This window comes from Falco rusticolus, chromosome 4 (genome assembly GCF_015220075.1).
Source record: "Falco rusticolus isolate bFalRus1 chromosome 4, bFalRus1.pri, whole genome shotgun sequence".
Classification (NCBI taxonomy): domain Eukaryota; kingdom Metazoa; phylum Chordata; class Aves; order Falconiformes; family Falconidae; genus Falco; species Falco rusticolus.
The window spans coordinates 60,614,287-60,638,079 of NC_051190.1; the positions used below are offsets into that span (position 1 = coordinate 60,614,287).

General features: G+C 39.0%; 1 protein-coding gene across 1 annotated transcript in view; it reads right to left on the reverse strand.

The window, feature by feature from the left end:
* The window catches only part of PTPRN2 (protein tyrosine phosphatase receptor type N2), a 663,462-nt gene that overhangs the window by 9,592 nt on the left and 630,077 nt on the right, over window positions 1-23,793 (reverse strand). Inside the window, exons 20-22 of the mRNA XM_037386391.1 lie at window positions 18,925-18,978; window positions 16,779-16,843; window positions 534-607 (exon numbers count right to left, since the gene is read on the reverse strand). Of these exons, the coding sequence (XP_037242288.1) occupies window positions 534-607; window positions 16,779-16,843; window positions 18,925-18,978 (193 nt within the window). The remainder of the gene's footprint in view (window positions 1-533; window positions 608-16,778; window positions 16,844-18,924; window positions 18,979-23,793) is intronic.

Genomic DNA, 23,793 nt, shown 5'->3' on the forward strand with positions numbered 1-23,793 from the left:
CATAAAGGACATGGATTTATGCAAGATGTAAGCTCTTCTGTTCAAAGATACTAAAAATGACACAACTTCCTATAAAACCCTATTTCCTTTAATTGTAAATATTTTTTTCCACAAAAAAAATCAAATCAGCAGTTACATTCTCTTTAATAACTTGAAGCTTTTAAAAAAATACTGCATTCACAGTTATGAACAGATACTCTAAGAAAATAATCCATATTTCAGGATGAAAGCAAGAACGTTCTTTCAAATGCACATTTTCTTTAGTAGGCTATAGATTGTTGTCTTGACTGCCTTTCATATATGGTAATCAAGATAGATGCTGGAGATGTTACAAGAAGGAGCAGTAAACACCAAAGAAAGTAGCCTAGATAAATCTTCAGCATAAATAAACCTCAGTTGGTAGGGAGCCAAACAGAGTAATCAGCAAGCGACCTGCGTTAAATTAGGTCATACCCTCTCTCTTCTGTCATGAAAACAACTACTGTGAAAGACCTTTAATGTATTTAAAATCCCAGTGGATTTATTGACAGTACCTTTGTCTGGACCATGCCTGGTCTCTGGTCCCTCAAGTGCTCCAGGGTAGCAGCAATATCAATCTCTTTAGCACCTGCAACAAACCACAAATTGGGCTGAGTTCAGAGCACAAGATAATCCATGCTGCATCTGTCAATCTCTTGCTATCGGGTTCCCTTTGGGCTAACAGTACAATTGAAAATTATTACATCCATCTCTCAGCAGACTTGGCAGGCAGCTGCAATTTTTGTGTTCATATAGAAAAATAAGAGGTTGAGGCAGCTTTTATTAACATTAATTCAAGAAAAGCCAGAGAAAAACAAATTCTTAAAAATGCCTCTGCACCTAGAGCAGAATACATTTTGCAGAACCTAAGGGCCAGTTGTGGCAATGCCACCGAGTGCCCTTCTGTCACTTCTAAGAGTATGCACTGAACCAAGGGCCTGAACCACACAAAGATTTACGCTGTTAAAACAAGACTTAGGTGAACTTTTGTCATTTGCAGCTGAGATCCAGAAAACCTGTCTGTGGTTTCCTAGATCAGGACGTGCCAGACCATCTTGCTGCATGATCACTCTTTCAGCCAGCAAATCCATGGCATTTTCTTTAGGTTATACTTTGGCTGTCTGGACATCGCTGCTGTGTAGTGATCAGCAGCACCAGGATGCAGAAAATAGACATGCACAGCCTGACTGCCGCAGGGCCCGGCTCCCTTCTTGGTGCAAATGAGAGTGTTTTCTTTTAAGACATGATCTGTGGAGATCAAAGCAAGTCCTTGGTGCCTCTCACCTTTTTTAATATAGCCCAGACCCTGGAGAACCAAAGGGGAAATCAGGGATGCTGGTTTCCTGCTCGATTTCCTCCGGTTTAAGACATTTCAAAACAACCCTCCTCATTTTCCTCAACTGCCTAACTTGAAACCTGTTTTTGAAGGCATTGAGAGGAAATTCGGATTTTGGTCCCTCCTGTATGAAGTTCATGAGTAGAAAACTGACTGGAAATCCTTGGAGCTACACTCCAGCTACAGAGTTTGGCTCCTTCGCATCCTTCCCTTTCTGCATCTTTCAAGAACATCACACAGTGCCAAAGCATCGGGCAGATGGGCAGAGGGTCATGCCAGCCCAAGTGCAAGTGCCCCATCTCTGTTCCCCTATACCCTACTGCCCTGGTAGTCCATGCGTTCTCCGAGGGCAGATGTGGGTCCACAGCTTCTGAAGCTTAGAAAGATGCACACCTCAGGTCCCTCCTTTGTTGTACATACACTTTCATCATTAGATGGTTTATCAAGGACAGGGATCAGCTAAAATTCTGAAATCTGCTCTGTTTTAAAGGATACACAATGGTGTGCTCCAAAAAAAACCGTGGCCCTTCAATAAGAACTTTGACAGCTGTTTCCCATTGCCTGGCCCTAGGAATCTCCTGGCCCAGCCTGTGCCAATTTGGAACTTCCTTCTTGAGGTATTTAAATCTCCCCAACTATTCACACGGGTCTTGGTTCCTAACTTGTAGGCCACGCACCTAAAGCACTGCTGCTGCAATAGCTAACTTGTACACATGTAGAACATACACTTGTTTAGCTCCCAGGACAAGATTTGGCCCAATGCTTACCACTCTTCCTACAACTTTTGCAATTTAAGGGCTTGAGTCTAACTGTAATTACGTTTATGTCAATGTAAACATCATACACCTCCTCATTTACCCAACTCAGCTTGATAACTCAGCATCATCTTATAAAAAAATCCAGAAAAGCAACTAATAGTGAACGATTTAATTTGGTGTCCTTTGATATAAGATATGAGAAGATATTTTAGAATAACATCAGCTCTACAAGAATAACTGATTTGCAATACATTGTTCATATCGATGAAAATATGTTCTTCAGCTGCATCAGAAATTGAATGAATTCATTCAGTAAATATAACAGTGACAATTTAAAAGAAGTATCTGACAGATATTTTTGATGATTACCATGGGTTGGGGCATTGTATGGCTTTTTCTTCCTCCACTGCCCCCCTGAACTGTACAGGAATTTACTGGGATGAGCTTTGGAAAAAATAGAAAGTTTTATTTTAAAATAAAAACCCTCAGATCTTACAACAGAGTAAAGCAATACATACTCATATATGCTGTAAAGTCTGCTAACAGGGACAGTAATTACACCTTAAGTCTGTTGCAGGTTTTGCAGTGGCAGATCATCTGGAAAGCATCAGTAAAGGTAAACTCTTTGTAAACCCTAGCACTTGTGTAACATGGTAGCTCATTTCAGTGCTTAGTATCACACATGCATTTGCCATTAGGTGGGGTTTTCCTGTTCCACCACAGATGTCCATGGGAGCAGAGCTGTGTGAGTACTGTATACACTTAACAGCCTTACTTGTGGCCTCATTAGATTACCAGGAATTTGAATGTCCCAGTAGCATCCTGGCTCAGTGTAAGAGGCATTCTCTCCTTCAGAAATTAAGATACGAGAAAAATTTAAGACACCAACAGCCATGGATGAGGTTAACCACAGTCCTGAGCTGGCCTCCAAGGTGTGCTGCGAGGATGAACCTGGAGATCCCCCAGTGGAGCTGGCAGGCTTGAGTGCCATGTGGGCTTCCCTGTGGTTGCAAATGAGTACATCCCCCCTGCAGTGAGGGACAGTCTTTATTTGAAAACACTTTAGCCTCAGGTCAAAAAGGGAAAAGGTTCATGACAAGACCTAATAACACTTTAATGGCCAGACAGGCTTCTGAGCTTACCTTTGAAAGAATTAATTCCTCCATTTCTGTGATGCAGATTGCGGGCATTTACTAGTGAACTGATGCTTGCTTTTTCATCATCATTAATGGAATGACATGCCTAATAGTACGAACGATGCCTGGTTATGAAATCCTGATTTTGTGAAACACCAAAGCATATGCTTTCCCTGGAACATAGGAACAGTTCTAGTGGGCCAATGTGATTAAGGGAAAGCTTGTTTTGAAGTGTTTTGCCAGTGGAAGTCCTTGAAACATCAGTTCTTACTGATTGCTGTCCCCCAACCATGACCCCCAGCATGTCACCCACAAGCACTTCTGATGTCCACAGCCATAGGTAATTAAACGGAAAAGGAGAGTGAGTATGATTTTGCCCAAATCACGTGTCTTGTTGAGAGGCCAGAGGGTCAGAGGCAGAGATTAGTTTGCTACCCCCTTTTTTCCATTTTTGAATGCCTCTGATACTATGGTGATGGGAACTACCTAAGTGCCTAGAGAGGCTGACCAACAAAACTCAGTGCTGCAAAGATAGGCAGCTGTTTTGGAAGAAAAATATCTTGAACAAGAAAATTCACAGGAAAAGGGATGAAATCAATGGCACAGGATAAAGCCAGCATGACTTGTTTTCTCTCTACATAAACAACCCCCCTTTTGCTACTTATTCTGCATCTACTCCCTTATTGTGCCTAAAACAAATGAGTTTAAATATATATTGCTAGTCCACTATTAAATCTCATTTTGTGATGAGGGCTTTTTTTCTATTCAAACTTATGCTAGATTGCTGTTATATTATGTAAATTCAGCTCACTTCCACTGATGTGTGCGATAGTAGAAAGTTCTCCGGTGATACAGACAGACAAAGGAAGAGATTCTCAAGGCACAAAGAGGGGTCTGAACCCAACCTGCCTTCACAGGTGAGAGGAGCTCAGTGTCTACTTGCAGCATGAGTTTTCAACTCTGGAATTATTTGGTTGAAATCTGACACAAACTCAACATGTTCTTCACCACACTGAGGCTTTCTCTTTAATCTGAGCATACAACAGTATGCCATAACATTCTATAGTACCCAATAATGCTTTATTTATGATTTGGAGCCATTTCAAGTGACAAAAAATACAGCATATACTACATGACATTGGGAGAGAGGGATATTGCAGCTAAGGACATTAGGGTCAAATCATGCTCTTACTGAGATGGCTGCAAAATATTCACATGCTGCTAAGGTATTTTAAGCATTGCGTATCTGCAAAGCCCACATACAAACTAAATTTGATGCAGTGGTTTAGAGTAAAAGCTGGAAGAACTTGATCCACTGATTCTAAGGATATCCCATAATTGGAAGTGGTTTTGCTCAGGCTACTAAACTATGAAGTCCAGTAAATAGATGGACACATACATTTATTGTCATACAACAAATAATCTAGGGGAAACGTTAAAAATACTAGGCTGGAGAACACTGACAATTGGAAAAAAGAACACAAAATATGTCAAAAAGGCAATATTTTCTATCTTTTCTCCCCACCAGTACGTACGTTATCTGTCTGCTTAACAGTGCTACTGGTTACTGAAAATGAAGAGGGGGATAAAAGAGGAAGCATTTAAAGAATAAAGAACTGCCTTTTCACCTTTTGACTGTATTTTACTCTGCAGGGAATAAATTTGGCTCGTGCTTGTGACAGGTTCCTTTTTCACAATGGATTTCATTGCTTGTTTTAAATGAATGTACGAATGTAGCCTAGTGTGAGACTGAGCTAATGTTGTACCAGCAGTATTGTGAAAAATGACTGTGCAATGTGCGGTGGTGTTTTTTTTAACCAGAACATGCATTTGCAGAATTCACTGTGAGCTAGATACTACTAGCCTTCCCCCTGCCCTCAGCAGCTCAGTGAGCTAGCTGAGTAAATACCTCCAAAAGCACTTCCACACCACTGCAAGCCAGATTTTAACTTCAGTAATTAACTATCATATTCCTAAAGGCTTGAAGCATTCACAGTAAGTGCACAGCAACCCACATCAGGAACATTAACTGGATAAACTAAAAGAAAACAAGAGAAGACGCAAGCTGAATTATATTTTGCCCCCAAGGAGAGAAGTGGTTTCTGAAGTTTAGGGTCATATCCTTTGCAACCCTTTCTCTCCCCGCAGGCACCAATGCAGGATGCACGCTGGCACTTAACAGCTGGTGCTCCTGATTAGCAGATCTCAAGGGGTTAAAGTGTTTGCCCTTAGATAGTCGCATAAGTGGAGTATCCAGCATGTCATAAAAACATAGGTAAAAGTTGAATTCCCTCTTCCTCTTGCAATAAATAACAAGCTAGCCAAATTCTGCAATAGGCTCCATGAGGTGACCAGCAGCTCGCACTATTTAAAACCATCATGAATTACCTAATGTTAGTTTTATGACTATAATAATGGAAACTTCTGTCTCTTCTCATCCCCCTAAACATGGCAGGGGACCTATTTTGATAAGCACAAGACACATGAGAAACACCCTGTGGAGGATAATCCCTTCCAGATTGTAGCAGCGCTGCTGTCACTGTGATGGTACAGGAATATGACAGACAAAGTTTGTCGAGAGGTGTAACATCTTTTAATATATCAGCTGGGAAGAAAAAATGAAGGCATATCATTAAGAAGTGGGTTTCAGATTCAGCAAACTACAGAGCTTCTGCACCTGAATACGTGCTGGGGTTTTTATTTTCAGTTATAATAACAATCAGCATTTGTTACGTAAATGTACGAAAATTTTGGCTTAATTAAAGTAAGCACTGAAATTTTATTTTTTATGTAATAGGCTTGAACATACTTGCATTGAAAGCAAAATCAAAAGTCCTATTTTATTCATTACTAATGAAAATTGCAGTGTAGATTCTGTGAGACTGATAGAATTTTATATTAAAGCACTGTATTAAAAGGAATATTTTAGATGCTAGATGCTCTGAATTTTCTGTATATTTATAAAAATAAAATGATTCTTAAATACTTCATCAAAGAAGTTATTTGTGGGGGGTTTCTTTTTGAATAACCCAAACTGAAGAGTTTTCTTTGTGAATGTTTCACAAATACATATCACTCATAAATATTAAATTAAAAAGGATTTTTCTAGTTGGGAACAACTTTCAAATCTACTGACATATATGCTCAAAAAGATATGATTATAACTCTGCAGAACAGCTATGAATTTGTTACTGTGAGTTCTGAAGGATGGCTTGGTCATTAGAGGGCTATGTTTAGACAAATTTAGATTCTCTTTCAGACTGAGACTCTGACTTCCTGCACCACTTCGGTTAAATCATTAAATTCACCCTACGTTTCACACCGTCATTTATAAAACACACCATTTTTTCCTACCTAGTAAGCTGTTATGAAGGCAAATCCACTAACGATTACAAGGTATTTGGACACTAGAGAGGCGAGGACCTAGATAGATACTCTTATTTTGTTTCTCCCCAGTACCCTTCGCACCTTCCTTAGCCCTCTTTCTGTTCCCCTCGATCATAAAGTGATCACAAAGCTGGATATATGATGTAGGAGTCATGCCGAGCAGTTGTAAATGTGGGATTATTAGCACTGTTAGCTTTTCTCCTTAAGGAGATGACGATGATCTATATGGGAATAACATTTATCCCAACAGAAAAAAAATGGAGTACTAAGGGGAATACAGAAGTGACCTGTCAAGTGCCTCTTTTTGCAGCAGTAAGTATTCAGTTTCATTCTATTCATTCAGATATTACCTGCTTGATGCATCTTTTTATATTTATTATATTGTATACATTTTTGAATTAGGCCTTGAAGGGCAAAGGGACTTGTTAGGTCAGATTAAAAACTGGCTTGTTAAAATCTCGAAGGAAGAGTCCCGAATACAGTTCTTTCCACTCCCGTTGCTACAAGCTGAAAAAGATCCAATTATTATTTGCAAGATGCTGCTGATCGGCAGCCCTTTAGTCTCAGAGTCATACATGGTGCAGGATTCGCAGGCAGTTGGGAGTGCTGTGGACGAATCACTTGTAATATTACGAACCAGCAAAAATACATGTGAAAAAAACTAAGGGCATAAACCACAGTGTCAGCAAGGACAATGAGCTGTCTCATCACAGCGCGTCTGTGTTTAGGAAGACTACAAGTGTTATTCATGTTTGGGTGATGACTGCATGACTCGTGCCTAAAAGCAGTGCTTCATGGTCAAAGCAAACTCCGCACAGCGGCTTTATGCTGCCTTTCTTCCCTCCCCATGTAAAGCCTCTGACAAATAAGCTTTCTTGGGTTTAGTACAACATTTTCTGGCCCTTTTCCATGCTCAGCTTTGCCTTAGAAAGGAGGTAGACAACTGAGCTGTGGAGATCCAAGGACAGAAGGCTCCGGCTGGAGAAGGACAGGCGATGACTAGATCCAGGTCTGCCAGGAGCTTAACACACAAAAAGGGCCCACCTATCCTGCTGGCTGTGACAGTCTATAGAAACAGGAGCAGGCTCCCTGGGGAGTTAGGAGGGTAAATCAGCACTCATGGACTATTATGCTGTCGTAGCTATGCTGCTTCCAGTGCCCAAGCTAGCTGGATGTAGCACAGATATCCATTAGATCTGCAGTGCTCCTAAAGCCCTAGATGACTCCAGCTTCCCACTGGCAACTTCTAAAGGACGGCCCGGGTAGCTGCTCCAGCAAGTGTTAGCCCCATTGAGTACTTAATGTTGCAGCAAAACATTTAATCACACCATATGAGGGGCAAACTCAATCTGATTAAAGAAGAAAGGGTCATAACTAGGGGGAGTGTAACACCACTTCTTCACTGACCATTAGTTTTAATGGCATACCGGTAATATTTACTAACTAGCTCAGTCTCAAAGGCCCAGCCTCATCTCATCTACTCCAGCCATCCTTGAAGTTCGAATCGGAGTTAGTCATCTTCTCTCCCAACAGCTGAGAGAGAGGGGAAGCTCTGATGGGCAATTCATTTGCCTGAGAATTACCCTCCAGAGGTGCGTATCATTCTCCATTGATGACTGAGGAGACCTGGACAACTAGGTTAGGAGAGATGCTCAATGCTAGATGGTTTATATGGCTGAAGTTAGCTGGAATGAACCTGGGCTGAAAAAAGCGGAGTTTTTGCTCTGCAGTTTCGGGCTCACGAACGCTAGAATCTGCCAAATCCAATGGTGTTTGAGATCTGTGTTTTGTGTCTGTTGCCTTCCCCTCTTCCCTCACCTGCCCAGTTTGCCAATTTTGATGGAAAAGACAAAAGAAAAAGCTATGTGCAACCACAGTGAAAAGATAAACCAGTTGCAGTATTGTGTAGGGAAGGCCATGGAAGTGAAAAACGTGCTGTAAGAGTAACCGCTGTTTATACAGTGCTCTGCTGCAAAGAAATGAGTATTTTCTTCCTTCAACTTACATTGTCTGAATGCCCAATAAATAAAAACACTTGTAAATATTAGAGTTAAAAAAGGGAGCTCAACAACAGCTAAAACCTACAAAAATAAAAGCGATTTTCATTTGTAGTTATCCAGATGTCTGCTGCTCTAGCTGCTGGAGTTCTGCTATTGGCCAGGAGGATCATTTGATGCTTTTCATGGAAAGAGAGAAGCGTCAGCAAAAACCTAGTGAGGGACACACTTTTAAAGATAACAAAAAAGAGAAATGTATTCAGGCTGGCATTTTCATTAAAAGCTTATTGTCTCTCTGAGATGAACAAATTTGTGTGCATGTGTGTATGCAGTTAGGGACTGACCCAATGCATACCTGAATCAGTGAACTGTCTGTAATTTCAGACAAAATACGTAAGTGCTTTTATACACCTAACAATGACCCTAATTAAAAATTCACTACTTTATTAAAACAAAACAAAAGAACTCAATGGGCAAAGCAAGCATATCTATGAAGAAGGGAGTACTTACAGTAATGAAAGTGAAGCAATGAAAATTATTGTGACAGTCATACACACACAGAGTATACATTGTGTGTTATTGTTTACACATTTTACATTAATACTTGAAAAATGCATGTCATAGATTTATAAATGTAAGTGATACCGCTTTGTCAGTACACAATCCTAAGGAAGGTGATATGGAAGATGGAATACAGCCTATTTAAAAAAAAATTCCAAAGGAAAATAATGCTTCTAAGGTTACACTAATTTTAACAGTCTTGCAGGGATAGAAATTCACTACTGCCATTTCAGCTTTTAAGCTAATATCCTTTGTCAATGGAGAAAAAACATGCAGAAACCACTCACTGTAACTGAATGCAAATGGATGCTAATTTGAGGACCAGTCCTTGCTCACTTCCACTGTGCATGAGAATATGTCACATCACATTCCATACAGTATAGAAACTGTTTCTCTTTTACATCTGGATTTCCTCCATCCTCCCCCAAGTTAAAAGTAAAAAGAATATGCCTAAATTACTACATGCAAGAAATCGAAGTTAATGAGTTATATTCTATATAGGCTAAGATACCCCATAATCACCTGTTGTCACTCTAGAAAATACCAGTGCACACATCTAAATTCAACTTACACAGGCGTGCACACACACACATACACACAACATACAAACTCTACATGTAGCAAGAATTGTGGATGTGCTGCTACTGCCTACTTAAAGGTGTTCCCCAGTATCAGCTCCCATAAGAGTTCTACACAATTTCCTTCTTTTACTACCTCTTCCAGAAACTACTGGCAAATTACCTAAAAGGCAGTTCATCTCCACATGCTGAATCAAACATGAATAAAGTTAAGATGCTGCTTGCAAAGATGACATTTCTGAAAACGTGCCTCAGCTGGCCCTAAAAATTCTTGGAGTCCCCTTTGGAAAATGTGAATTTTCTTCAGCGGGGACACAGAAGTAGCTCACTCACATGAATCTATTAAATGGTAAGAACTACATTTTACAGTACTTTCATTTTACGTTGCACGTAGGTGGCAATGCTTTCACAAGACAGTACATGCAGTGACCTAAACAAAAGATGAATTCATTCTTTAATGAAGTTTATCCTTAAAAGTGATTAAACTGGTCCAGCTATAGAAGCTGTGGAATAATTACACTTCAGTTAGGTCATACATACATTGTAGCCTTTACAGCCAGAAGACTACCATCTGGTCAATTAAATACTTCAAATCCTTCTATGGACTGCTGCATGAGATTAGCTACAAAAAAAGTAGTTCTTTGCTCTGTATATAAACCTCCTTTTCCAAACATTTGTCTAGCTGCTTCTCAAACCGATAGCACAGTACTTCTATGACCAGCTTTTTCACTTTTCCATATTCTAACCTACCCATTGTGTGAAAAAATGCCGCCCAAATTCCTTATCTGCTTGTCTCCTCCTTAGTTTCAGTCAATGACTTCTTGTTTTCAAATTAGTGACTATCTCAAGCTGCTTACTGACATCAATACATTCCTTTCAAGGTCTTCTAATACTCTATGGGGACCCCCCTTCGTGTTCCCTTTCCCAAGGAATAGCCCATGTCTGATCAGTCTGTCTTCACAATTCATTTGCCCCAAACCCTGGATAATTAGGATTGTTTACAACCACACTTTCTTAGTCCCAATTCTTTTCCAATAAAATCCCAGAACAGCAAATAACTCATGAAATATGCCTCTTTTAGAGTAATCCCTGACCACTAAACTATATAAAAAAGAAAGAAGCCAACGAAATTACATTAATAACTTGTTTTCTTTTTGTTTGAAATCTCTAGATGCCATGAAGGAAACCATCTGAAAATGCAGTCCATACAGCATACACCAGGCAACCAACACCTTCCCCGTGGTCACTAATTCATTTCACAACAGAAGCTTGTAGAACATGCTACATTTTTATCCTCATTTGATGAACCAGTAATCGATGACTCCACAGTGTCAATAATGTGTCAAAAGCTTTAAAGCTTTATAAATCAAAAATGTGTTTTGCGAAGGAAATAAACACTGTTTTATACAGCTTGTTCTAAATCGTGAGAGTTCGCTAAGCATCACAGGCTGGACCATAAAAAACTGTCTTACACATTCCCTATACACTTTTGCATGTAGCTGGGGGCCCAGCTCTCACTGTGATTAATTATCTGCTGGGAAAGGCTGCAAGAATGAGCACTATTTGCCTAATTGTGTTTCCAGGGTAACTCATTACATAAAAGTTACAATACATAAATGCAGCTCATTTGAAAAACCGGCCTTATAACATATGATATGTTTACATGGACACTAAGAGCTTCCATCAGAAACTGAAATAGCAACATTTCAGATTTACTTGGTTAGCATTATTGCTGCTGAGAACTGAGGCAGCCTTGTGGACAGCAAAACAGTGCACAAAGCAAACCCTAATTTTTAGGCTTTACTGGCCTGCATTTCCCCCCCCTTTTCCTAGAGATGATAATCTATCTCACCCAAATCTCAAAGACCATCTATATGATCAATTCAAACTTAAAACAGGAAAACAACTGAATTTGTAAGTCCTGATTTTTTCTCCAGAATACCACCTATTTCTAATCCCACTTTTTGCTCTCTTAACCATTAAAAAAAATCCCACCAGTAATGTCTCTTTTATACTACATATTTTTTCAATCACTGGATGACACACAGTATGTTAAGTTTTATTTTCATGGGAGAAGCTGGATCCTCAGTGAAAGAAATATCCCCTTGTTCACCAAGAGCATGTCAGAAATAGTCTGGTCTAGACTTGTATCAGCACAACTGAACAACAGAATTTTCTCAGACTTTGCATAAGGACTCAAAAATAAGCAGATTGAATCCATTTTAACATGAATATGGGCCAGTATTTTCTTTCATAAAATCCTTTCAGAGAGGAGCTAACCTCACAACTTCATTATGATTGTTAAATCCACACAGCAGATAAGCAAAACCTCAGCAAGGGTTCAGATTAGCCAAAATCATTTGATCACGATGAGTCAGAAGGCGAATTAAGGAATCTTTTGTTTTGCCTTAAAATGTCACGGTATAAACTGCATCTGCTCAGGAGCTGACTCACAAGACCCTCAGACAATAGGGTAGCGGGGGCAAGGAAAGGACTTGGGGAGATAACCTCCGCAGCCAGCTCAGGCCAGAGTGTGTGCTCATCAATTATAATCCCAGCTTTTGAATGCGAGAGAATAAACCGTTGGTTCAGCTTTACTAAATCGAATCTTTTTGCTGGGTTTTAGAATTCGGAAATCAATACTTTAAAAGGATTTTAAAATTCATATTCGCCTTCCCTTTGACTCATCTCGTTCCAGCTAGTTCAAACACAAGAAAATGGATGGTCAGCAAACCCTAAGCAGCTGCTGGCTGGATTAATATCTAAAAATCAAACTATTATCTACCCTATCCTAGCTTCTCAGTTCAGAAAAATGAAAGTAGGAAGACTCATAATCCCATTTTTTCTCTTTTTTGTGCCAGAAACACTCAATAAAAATGTCTTGCAATACATCAAACTTTTAGTCACTACAATAAGCCTGCAGGAAAGACAAGAAATGAGAAAATTCTCAATTTTTCTCTAGTTCACACAAAAAGAAAAAAACCTGATCAGCTCAGAGTTACTGTGAGTTTGGGGTGAGAAAGGAATATCAAGTAGACTAAATCTAAATCAGCTTATCTTCCCTAGTAACAAAGGATAAAACTTGTAAATACAAGAATGTTGAAATTCTCAGCAGAAATCAGCCTCAGAAAAACAGTCTGTCAAAAATCCAGCAAGCATTGTTATCTACAAAACCAATCCAATACCATTTTCTGCATTTATTTAAATCATGGAAGCACACATGGAGTCGAAATAAATCACTTCTCAACTTCTCATTTAAAACTAAAGCTTGTCCTAAGCTGTCTGTCAGGGAAATGAGAGGTGACTTGGTAACTGCCTTAAAATTGTAACACCCATGTAAAAATCATTATCATAGTTAATTCATTATCATAGCTAAAACATGTCAAACAGTTTTTAAATGTCTTACTGTAAGGCCATACTCAACACCACTTAGTTTTTGCTATTACTTTGATGAGCACAGGATCAGGGTTTTGTAACTACTCTGCATATGAATCTAGCAAGAAAAATAAATCTAGAAATAAACTACATGATCAATAGCAGCATGAAGTTACTGGAACAACTAAACAAAAGGATACACTTGCATTTAAAACTTTTTGCTGACACAACACAAGAATGATAGCACTGAATAGACACTGTTGTTCTCTGACTGCTCCAGGAACTAATAAGATTATTTAATGTGGCTGCTTGGAGTGAATGTGCACAGATACAGACATTACATTTACTACACAGAGGACAGTGAAATTCATTAAAAACCCAACCCAAGAGGAGATCCTTCCTGATGCTGCGCAGAGCCGGAGGGAGTCCCGCAGGCCGGCGCTGTGTGGCTCTCAAAGGCAGCTGGGGGCCAGAAAAGTGTTTGCTGAGCAAGGGTTCCTGCCAGCCCTTGTGTGCCCTCCTGCCAGCTCACCGCACACACACACACCCACCCCTCCCAGTACACCAAGGGGGCACTTCTACCCTTGGCACCAACTTATAGCATCCTGCAAAGTGCACTGACACAGGGTGCTTTGGTTTTTTTTAAGATTTCATTCCTGCTTTCTCAAAGGGGCTGGGGCCATCAGACTGACATGGTGGGTGTCGAGCACAACCCCCTCCCCATTTTGATGTCCCCTGCTTTATGCTCTAGGAACAGAGCCCTGGCCGGTGTTTTTCAGCATCTAAAATAATACGAGGGACAGCAACAGGCAAGACAGTAGAAGATATGAATTTATAACGTGTTTAATAGACTAAGTGTTAGCATTAATTCAATGAGCAGTAGGAGAAGAAATTGTAAATGACAAAGGCATTTACAGTTAACTGTCTAAGAGAATGCAGGGAAGTAAATCATTACATGAACAAGGAGCTCCTTTTCTCAACCCACCCTATTAAAACCCCCACTAAAGAGCCAAGGCATTTATTGATTGCTTTCTACTTTCCCACTGCCGAAACTAAGTACTCCTCTATTTACTTTGATTTAAAAATGCATTATTGTCTACTTTCTAATAAACCAGACAGTGGAACAAGAAACTCAAATTATTCTAAGTTTATTCCTAAAAGTCCGTTTTTTTTGGTTTTTTTTTTTTTTTTGAAAGACTGAAGGCCTTAATCCTTAAAAGCCTTTTTGAAAGAAATGTTACTAGATGCTGGCCTTGCAGCTGGGCCCAGATTGAAAGTGCACTTACATTTTTATGTTTAGCGCTGAAGGACTCTGAAGTTAGCCCTCGCACTCCACATAAAAGCTTTGGAAAGGGCATTCTTTGCCACTCGTGCAATTCATTCTCTAAGAAAAGGAAATGGAAAGAAAGATTTCATGTCCAGGGCTTCAGGCCTTTGATCATTTGATGAACATTGGATCCTCAACCTGGGCCTCCAGCTTCTCAGGCCAGACAAAGAGGGCCCCGGCCGCACAGGCTGGGCCTCGGTTCCCGCCCGAACAAAACCTTTGGCGGCCGCACAGTGTGACAGCCTGGGAAAGGCCCACCTCAGCAGGGCTGAGATGCCCGCTCTGCCCTTTGATCTTTCATTTAAACCCCGGCCAAAGCACCAGGTCAGGGGATTTCGCGTCGCACACCCCCATGGGCAGAGGGGAGCAGGTCAAGAACAAAATGGGGGTGACCGATCTCCAAAAAGCCCTGTGACGCCTTTCTCTGGCCAGTTTCACATGACTTGTCTGGTATTGTGAAGCGCTAAGCCCACACTTAAAATGGAATTTGACATTACATGGTACAATGGAGTCAATAAATGGCATTCTTCAGTGCTTTTACAACAAAGTCAACCCTCCCTTAAGTGCCTGAAAGCCCCAAGCTAGAAAATATTTCTCATTTACTTCTTTATGCGAGTAAATTGCATATACTTTAAATCTAGTTTTCATCATGGCTTCTCATTGCTGATGACTGAAATGAGCCGAACAAATACTTAACAAAGGTCTACATTAATTTTACGATGTACCATTGCTTCTATTTTTAAAGACTAGGTTGTCACGTGGCACGTAACAAGCATTGGAAATATCTCCATATTCCTTCACAGAGAGAAAACCTGTTTTCCAACGAGCATGAAAAACTAATCTCATCCCACTGAAAAATTTATTTTCAGTACAGTGCTAAGGAGAAGGCAAACACCTAACTTCTTTTAACATCAGCAGCCAGTTCCACATGGTGCTCGCGGGCAGAAAATTGAGTCCATGTTTGATGAGACATGTTAATAGAATCTGGAGAGAAAAAAAATGCTAAACTCTTCTTTCTAAAGGGATGGGACCCTGCTATGCCCCACAGGACTGGGACATGCAAGATGCAAAAGCAGATGACTGCAAAGCATGGAGTGTATTTTTAAACTAATATACAAACATGTCTATGTTAGAAAAGTTTAAACAACTGTAAAGTGGTTAGAACTCAAAGAACTAAATATTGTTTCTCTGTATAAATTAACATATGTTTTTACAACTAATTCTTTCTTTAAATACACATATGTGCATAATGCCAGATCAAGGTGACTTAAGAACACAGGTTAAGAATTAAGAAAGGCAAATGACTATTTTCTATTTACTTTCAACCTCATAAGATTTCTCTTCCTCTTAAAATGTTCTACAAAACTGTGATACAAACATGGCCGAAGGCACAAAGAATGGGTACAATAATCCACAAATAAAGTGACTATGATGTCTTGACCTTGGTCAGGTTTACATGCCCACTTTTACCCCTCTTCCTTTTGAAGACACAGTATCAGTATAAAAATTTTGGTTTAGTTCTAACATACAAAGATTATTTCAGGGTATTTCAAGTACTTCCCACCATGAACCATTTAACAATAAATAAAATGCAAAGGGAATGGTCCCAATCTCTAAAGAATCTACAGACTTCATTTTAAACAAACAACAGTATAGATTTATGTTGAAAGATAACTCCCCACTTCATAAAATTACATCTCACAGATAAGGAAACTAAGGAACAGAAAAATTAAATAAATTATTCAATATTGAACAGGCAGTAGCAGAACCGGGAACAGAGCATTAACTGATTTATTTTCAGTCCTCTGTCCTGTTCACTACAGTCTTTTTCCTCCTAAGAGACAAACCTGTGCAGCGCAGGAGGCCCTGTCTGGTACCAGGTCTTCTAGGCAATTTAGTGGCAATGGGCAGCCACAAAATGAAGAGTTAATGGTTGTTTGACCAGGTGACAGAGAACCAGGCAACAGCCATGAAGCAGTCCAGCACCTAACTCATGTAACCATCAAATAAGGATTGTACAGTCCCAAGGTATCTTCTAAAAACTCTAAGAACTATTTTAAATTACAAATTTAAAAATTCAAATACTCCTCAGCAGCACAAATCCACCTGCTCATTCACAAAGCATTTGTGCTTGGGTTTGTTGTTTGAAATCGCTATGAAAATAAAACTTAAGAACATTCAGGAAGGAGTACAATTTGCCTTTAATTTATTCTCAGATTTTCTGTGAATATTGTTCCCCGCGTTGCCACGGCAACACAAGCACATCTTCCAGTACTGAGGAAGTAACAAGCCTTTCGATTCTCACCTTTGGCCATTTTATTGAGAACCATGTCAATTAGAATGTAGGTTCCACTTCTTCCCGCACCATTGCTGCCAACAGAAAGGGAAAAAGAAAAAATAAAGCCTATCAATGTGTATCTAGACTCAACATGCAGGTACCTGCCCTCAATGTTTATACTTTTACACATGGGGGGGAGAGGACAGAACAAGGGGCTAAAGCATGGTACTGAGAGAGGAGAGAAAGCTTGCACTGAATTAATGCAAGCTGTTTGTGGAAGATTAAGTATTAGTCTGCACGGATAACAGGGCTTTGTTTTGATTTTTTAAGCCAAGTTGTGTTTCTGCAAGAAAGCATTTTAAACAACAGTGGAAAAGCCATTAACCCTAAAACAGGATACCCTTCTGTTCAAGAAGTGCACATACAATGAGCTTAGAGTCACTTGTATGTGACATCAAGAACCACAGAATAAGCTAGAGCAGAACATTATCCAGAATGGTCTCAAAATGTCATGGGTTGCATTTGAACACAGTGGTCAGAGGCAATGCATACCGACACGCATTTGAGAACCAAAATATTTGACTACTGAGGGACTGCAGTCTTCCTTCACTATACATCATGAGTGGTTTGTTTATTCTTTTTACCTTTCCCTTGAATTCTTCCTTAGTTGCAATGACCAGAAAAAATATTATCATGTAATTCCCAAGAAACAGCTTTAACTGTTGTGTGTCATCAGCCCTTCCTCAGAGATGTGAGACCAAGCCTGGGGAGGGGGAAAGCTCCCTAATCTGAATGCAGCTTGTGTCCCTTTCAGAGAGCAATGTGTAATTGCCAGCGTGATGCTCTTTTAGAGCTGCTGTTAGCAAACATAATTAAGACTTTAAGTAAAAGCTTTTTTTCTTTCCCTCCCTAAAATTTTTACAAAGGTGCATGTGTGACCAATTAGACTGGTATGTAGTTTTATTAATTAAGCCATTATTTTTATTGATAGCTCAATTTGTGTACAAGAATTAAGGAAAGGAAAAATAATAGAACAGCGTGAAGCGGGTTATTACATTCTGTTTACAGGCAGGCTTTGAAACTTAATTTTTGTTAAGTCTCTGTGGACAGAGGTTTTTTTCTTTCAGTTACTAGATCACTGCTTAGAGAAAAGGAGGTAATGGTAATAATTTTTTTTTCTGCGTCCATGAAAGGAACAAAGACACAATCTTATTAGTTAAACTGAATAATAAGAGACAAAGCAGCGATCAGGCCCAATAAAAACAAAAACTACTGAGCTGATGGCAGGCACTTCCATCCATCACAGTAAGGAAAATGCAGGAAACTTGAAGGTTCTTCATTCTGCATCAAATGTTCCTTTTCCCAGGCTTCCTCAATGCAATGCAAACAAGCCTGCTCCAGAGCATTCACCTCTGCAGAGGGCTTCCTAGCATCCAGTGGAAGGTAATTCTGCTGAGCCACATGTGAAACATGTCCCCTTTCTTCTCACTCCCACCCAAAGTGGAGTACCCCATGTTAAACAACCTGCCTCTTAGCAAGGTTGTTTTTCTGTCTTCCTTATCGATAAGAATATTTTTGATAAATAAGTGCAACATTCTCCTTACAAGTCAGAACATCCAATAAGAAAACCAACCATTAGTGTCATTATGGCAAAGTTTTCCATTGACCTGCCTGATAGCTTTTGTGTGCATCTATCAGACTGTCAGGCCTAAAGATAATCTACGCTTAAAGGATCACTTGATCTCTGGGTAGATTTCCACTCCCTGACATTGCCCTCTTCTTACCATGGTCACTGAAAGCAAGCAAAGAAGAAATAAAACGTAACTGAGTGTTAATAAAATAAAGACAACTGAACTGGGAGGAGATGCAAGGAATCACTATCATTTTGAAGGAGATTTATGAAAATGAAGTGCTACTTATATTGGAAAAGACAGCCATACATTGTTAAATTGTGGCACAACATCTATGAAATCACAGGAAAAGATAATTTTGTTATTAAAATAGATCCTCAGTATTAATTAGCATTAAAAACAACTGAATTATATTTAATACCTTCAGCCTACCTCACTATCTGTTTAGTGATTCATCTAAAGCTTTAATTTGCCCATTAAAAATAAAATTAAATTCTTACACATACAAATCTCTCTAAAGCTATTTTAGAAATTGTACTTGCCTGCAATGAACAACTACTGGACAAGAGCGACCCCTGTAGCACTTGTTTACTTTTCTGAAATAAAACAGACACAAAAAATTAATTAAGCATATTACTATTGTTTCTTTAGCCAACTGTCAAAAATACGCAGTAAGAAAAAGTACATATTAACAGTCTTTAAAGAAACAGTCAGGTTGATAATTTGCTAGTACAACAAGCAGTTGTTACATACATGATCGTTTTTAAAGTTTGCTTCTGTAGAAATTTTGCTACTGTAGAAATCCCAAAAAACATCCCTGTTTTCAGTTATCACTGTTGGCTAGGCAAAATAAACGATCTCTTTTCTCAAATGTCTCATCTTAGCTCCAAAACTAAGATTATCTTGAGATGCTTTAATTTTACAGCCATCTTTGAGTTCATGAGCTTGCTCAAAGAAGTATCGAGGGGCACCAAACTGAATCCAAAATCAAAACTGGCTATGTCACTATACTTTGTGCAATGTGTGCTGATTTGTTAAGCCAGTTCTCCTCAGAAAGGCAAATACCAAATCTCCTGAAAAGCTTCTCACAAAATCCTAAAATGTAATCTATTGTGATAAAAATAACTAAAACCATCAGAAAGCTTTACTGCTTTGGTTCTAGTGTAGAAGTCTTGTATATTTAATATTTACAAATTATTCTCTTCTACAGCTTCCTGGTTAAACATTCTTAGTGGCAAGAGAATATATCCGAAGTCAATCAATGAAAGTACAGCTATCAAACAGGTCTGCTGATATGTAAAATCAAGGAAGGAATTAACCAGTGCTGACAAAACCCCAAGATATTCAGTCTAAGAATAGAGCCCACAAAATTGGTTTAAATCTATTTAAATTGCCTTACAAAAACCCAAATCCCAAACCCTGTCTTCTGCTCTAGGATATATTTTGCATGTCAAGTATGTTACAGGCCCAAAAAAACCCATAAAATATGCACACATATGTTATCAAGGCAAGCTGAATAAAGGCTAAAATGGGAAAGCATTGCTTCAAGAAATCAAAACCTTTCATTCCATTTATTTGGTAAGATGTTTGAGGTTACCAGAGCTAGAAGGTCTCCTGTGAAACCATTTCACAGGGCAGCTTCCAAGGGGTGCCCAGACCCCCTAATAGTCCCCAGCTCAGCACAAGTGTTACACAGGATCCTGACTGCTAAACTGAAGTGAGCTGCTGGAATTTGGCAACTGCGGTACAATGTTATTATGAATTTTAAACCATAACTAACCTACTGAATCATTTAGTTCTTGGCTGTTCATCTATTCACTAACATCTGTGCTGTGAAAACATGCATATATCTTTAAACATTGCTTACAGTATAGCCTGAAGATGCCTAAACTTCTAAATCTGACAGGGAGTCAGGATACCTGGAACTCAACCCAAACAGGCTACAGAGATGTTGGTGATGTCCCATGAAACTGCATTATCACATTCTGCTTTTTATTATTTAAGATTCTAACTGGACTTGATAACAATATTAAGTTCTTGTAATGAATTCTTTAAACATTTGAATTCAGGAATTTTTCACAATTCTTACTCTTTTGCTTACTGATGTAAATCCTACTTACAGAGACATTCTGTCTTTATTCATAATGCTTGGATATAAGTAATTAATGCAGTAGAACAATGTTCTATGAAATAAGTGGTAAGTCATCGAGAAGCACCTGACTTTAGAAGTTAAATGGACCATTTGTAGGTCCATAAATGCATATATACGCAGGCACTACCAAGCAAAATTTCAATGACTTAAGCTGCAGTAGAGTTTTTACATGAATGAACCATTCATTTCTTGATGGTCGTATCTGAGGACCAACTCCTTCTACACAATATAAACCCTGATATTTATTTTTTGTATTGTACAGTAAATTATATTTGAAATGTCTGTAACAACATCAGACACAGTCAGTCTGCATTCCCCTACGTGCAGTGCAGCTGGTCATCCTCCCCCCACCTCCCACCATGTGCATTAGCAAAGTTGTTTCTGCATTTAACATCTTAAATAAAAGCTAGTAACTATGGAGGGTATTTACCATTTCTTTTTCTGCTTGTGTGGTTCCTTTGTTCCTTGTATGGCACCACTAATATGATATTCGCATGTTGTGACTAGCCATCTACCAAAGTCCTAATATAATTTCAATGACAAACTCGATCTAAACCTCTCAGTAAATCAGACCTCTCAGTAAATCAGACAGCCAGAGACACATGTTAGGGAAAGACACCTTATGTTTGTCAGTTTTATTGAAGGCGTTTCAAACATTTTCATTATCACACATTTCAGGAAACACATTAAAACAAAGGGTTTCAATCCAGCTGGTTCATAGCTTTGTCTATATATAGCTTATGAAAATATTTAGAAGTGCAGCAACATCTCATTTCGTTCTTAGTTCTGGCTAATGAGAGTGAGCTGAAAATTCATCAGTAAGCAAAGTTCTTGAATGTTGAAGAAAATATATATTTATATATATATATATACATATACAGGAAGAATTAACTTAGAAAGAATGATTAGTAATACAAACCAACCCTTGGCTCATTGAGTGAAAAAGAAATCATCATGCAAACCATCAGCAAGCAAAGGTCAGAGGTCGTTAGAGGCTCAGAAAAGGGGTTTCCCACATTGTCCCTGCAGCAGAGTCACAGTTTCCAATGATCACTTTTGTGACTATGCAACTGGGCTCATATTACTAGCTGCAACATCACAAAAATGACACTGGCAACCGCTAATTAGCTGGCAAAATAAGAATTTGTCCATTTTTAAAGTGAGCAGTGTTAGTAAATGCCATTGCACACAGCGAGAAGTGATAGCATAATAGATATATATTTTAAGCAAAGCCCTCACATGTGATGCTAATTATCTTTTAGCTTAGCAGTCCCTCTTTAAAGTGTAAATGTGCTCCCTCTGGGCTCAAGAAATATTTAATTACACATATCAGTGCATGACTAACAAGCTAGTCCAGAGCAATAATGATTGGTCTATTGTTCAAAATGAAATTAGGACTCCAGAAGCATTTAAAACTGACCAGTCGTTTCTGTAGTAGCCTCACCTCTCAGGGACTGTCTTTTGTACAGATTTTTAAAATATATAGAATAATCTCTTTTTGGCAATTTATACCTACATTCTGAAAGTACGATAGATTATTCCATAAGGTTTAATGTATCTGCTAGATGCAAAATCATCTAAAACACTGATACATAGTAAGAGAACTGTAAGCTTTCAAGTTTTCAAAGAGACTTGCAAAATTTACTTCAATAAAAATTTTAAGGTCCATATTTCCACAGACTCTGGGCAAGGTAATTTTGGGAATCCAATTTTTCTTGGTGATGAATTATAAAAAATAGAGGGTTGGTTATGTATATGCTTAATTTCATATATGTATGTGAATATATAAATATACACACATATCCATATATATATACAAACACACTGAATGCACATAAAAACATAGATAAGATTAAAAGAAATGAGAGCAGCCCCTTCCTAGCACCACCCTCTATGAGTATGGTAGCGCTGCCAGACATTTATTCTGGGGGCTTTATGACTCAGCTGTCGTAATCCAGCGGAGTTTGTGCTTTAAATAGAAAGCTTCAGGTGCAAAACATGTATTGTATAAATGAATTCCAAATACATTATTTTAGCAATAGTGCATTAGGTTTTTTTGTCATTAAAAAAACAGCAACATCAGATGACCAAGAAAACTGAGATTCATAGACCAGCTATTGTGCATGCCAAAATTCCTTTTCAGACGGAATTTTACTATGCATTCAGTATTATGAGTTCATTGTACAAAATCTGCACGTAGCACATGATTACAGTACCCTACACTGGACTGTGAATACATATGAAATGAACACTCAGAATTCAATTAAATCTTAACAGGTTCATTCCCATACTGGCTTTAAATACAAAGAATGGCAGCTCCGCTACTTTTCTCTATCTACTTATAAATTTTCTTTTTCAAAGTATCTGCAACAGTTCTTCAACATGGCTATCTAACCCTTACACAATGTCACTTTAAGAAGTGCTTTCCTGGTGATGTGAACTGTGACTTACTGTGGATCTAATCCTGCAGCTCATGCAGGGTCCTCAGTTCTTACTGTAGCAAGTCGGAGTTGAGGTGCTCCGAACTTCAGATGTCCTGGCTGTACAGGCTCATTTATTGTCTAGTTAGAACTGCTAGCAGCTTTCCCACTAACTTCAAAATGAGCAAAATCAGACGTTGTGTTGGCTCCGTGCTGCAGCCTCACATGGCTTGATAGAACCAATTCAGAATTTTCACTACAGAAATTCACTACAGGCAACTTCCTCGGTACCACAAGCAAAGGGAAATCAACCTATAAAAATCACATTAAAGTTTGAACTCAGAGAAGAAAACCTTGAATATTCAATTACAATTTCAACTCCATCCTATGGCCATGCTTCCTTCCCCTGCTATCACTTTTGCATTGCGAATCTGTAGCATATCCTTATATTCTTACCTAGCCATAGCTCCTAGTGACTCAGCACAGCTGTACTCCGTTACTTGACCTGCACCATGTCAGATGACTCTCTGCTTTGAGAAGCCTTGCAATACGTATGAGAATACTGATGGATGAAGAGTGCATTTAGTCCTAAATTTTTAAGGGTAAAACTCTGCCAACAGGCAACCAGCTTCTCCGCTCAGGTGCAGATGCACAACTCTGGCATCAGTCAGAGCTCCTAGCATGTATTGAAAGAAACAAGTTTGGACCCTTTGAGCACTGAGCCCCGTATAATCACTTTGGGGGGTTGTATATAATATTGTAGTACAGAGGGGAAAACACGCGATCCCACAGGCCGCTTGCGGATTGAGAACCAACTCCCCAAACCTCCTGGAGATTCT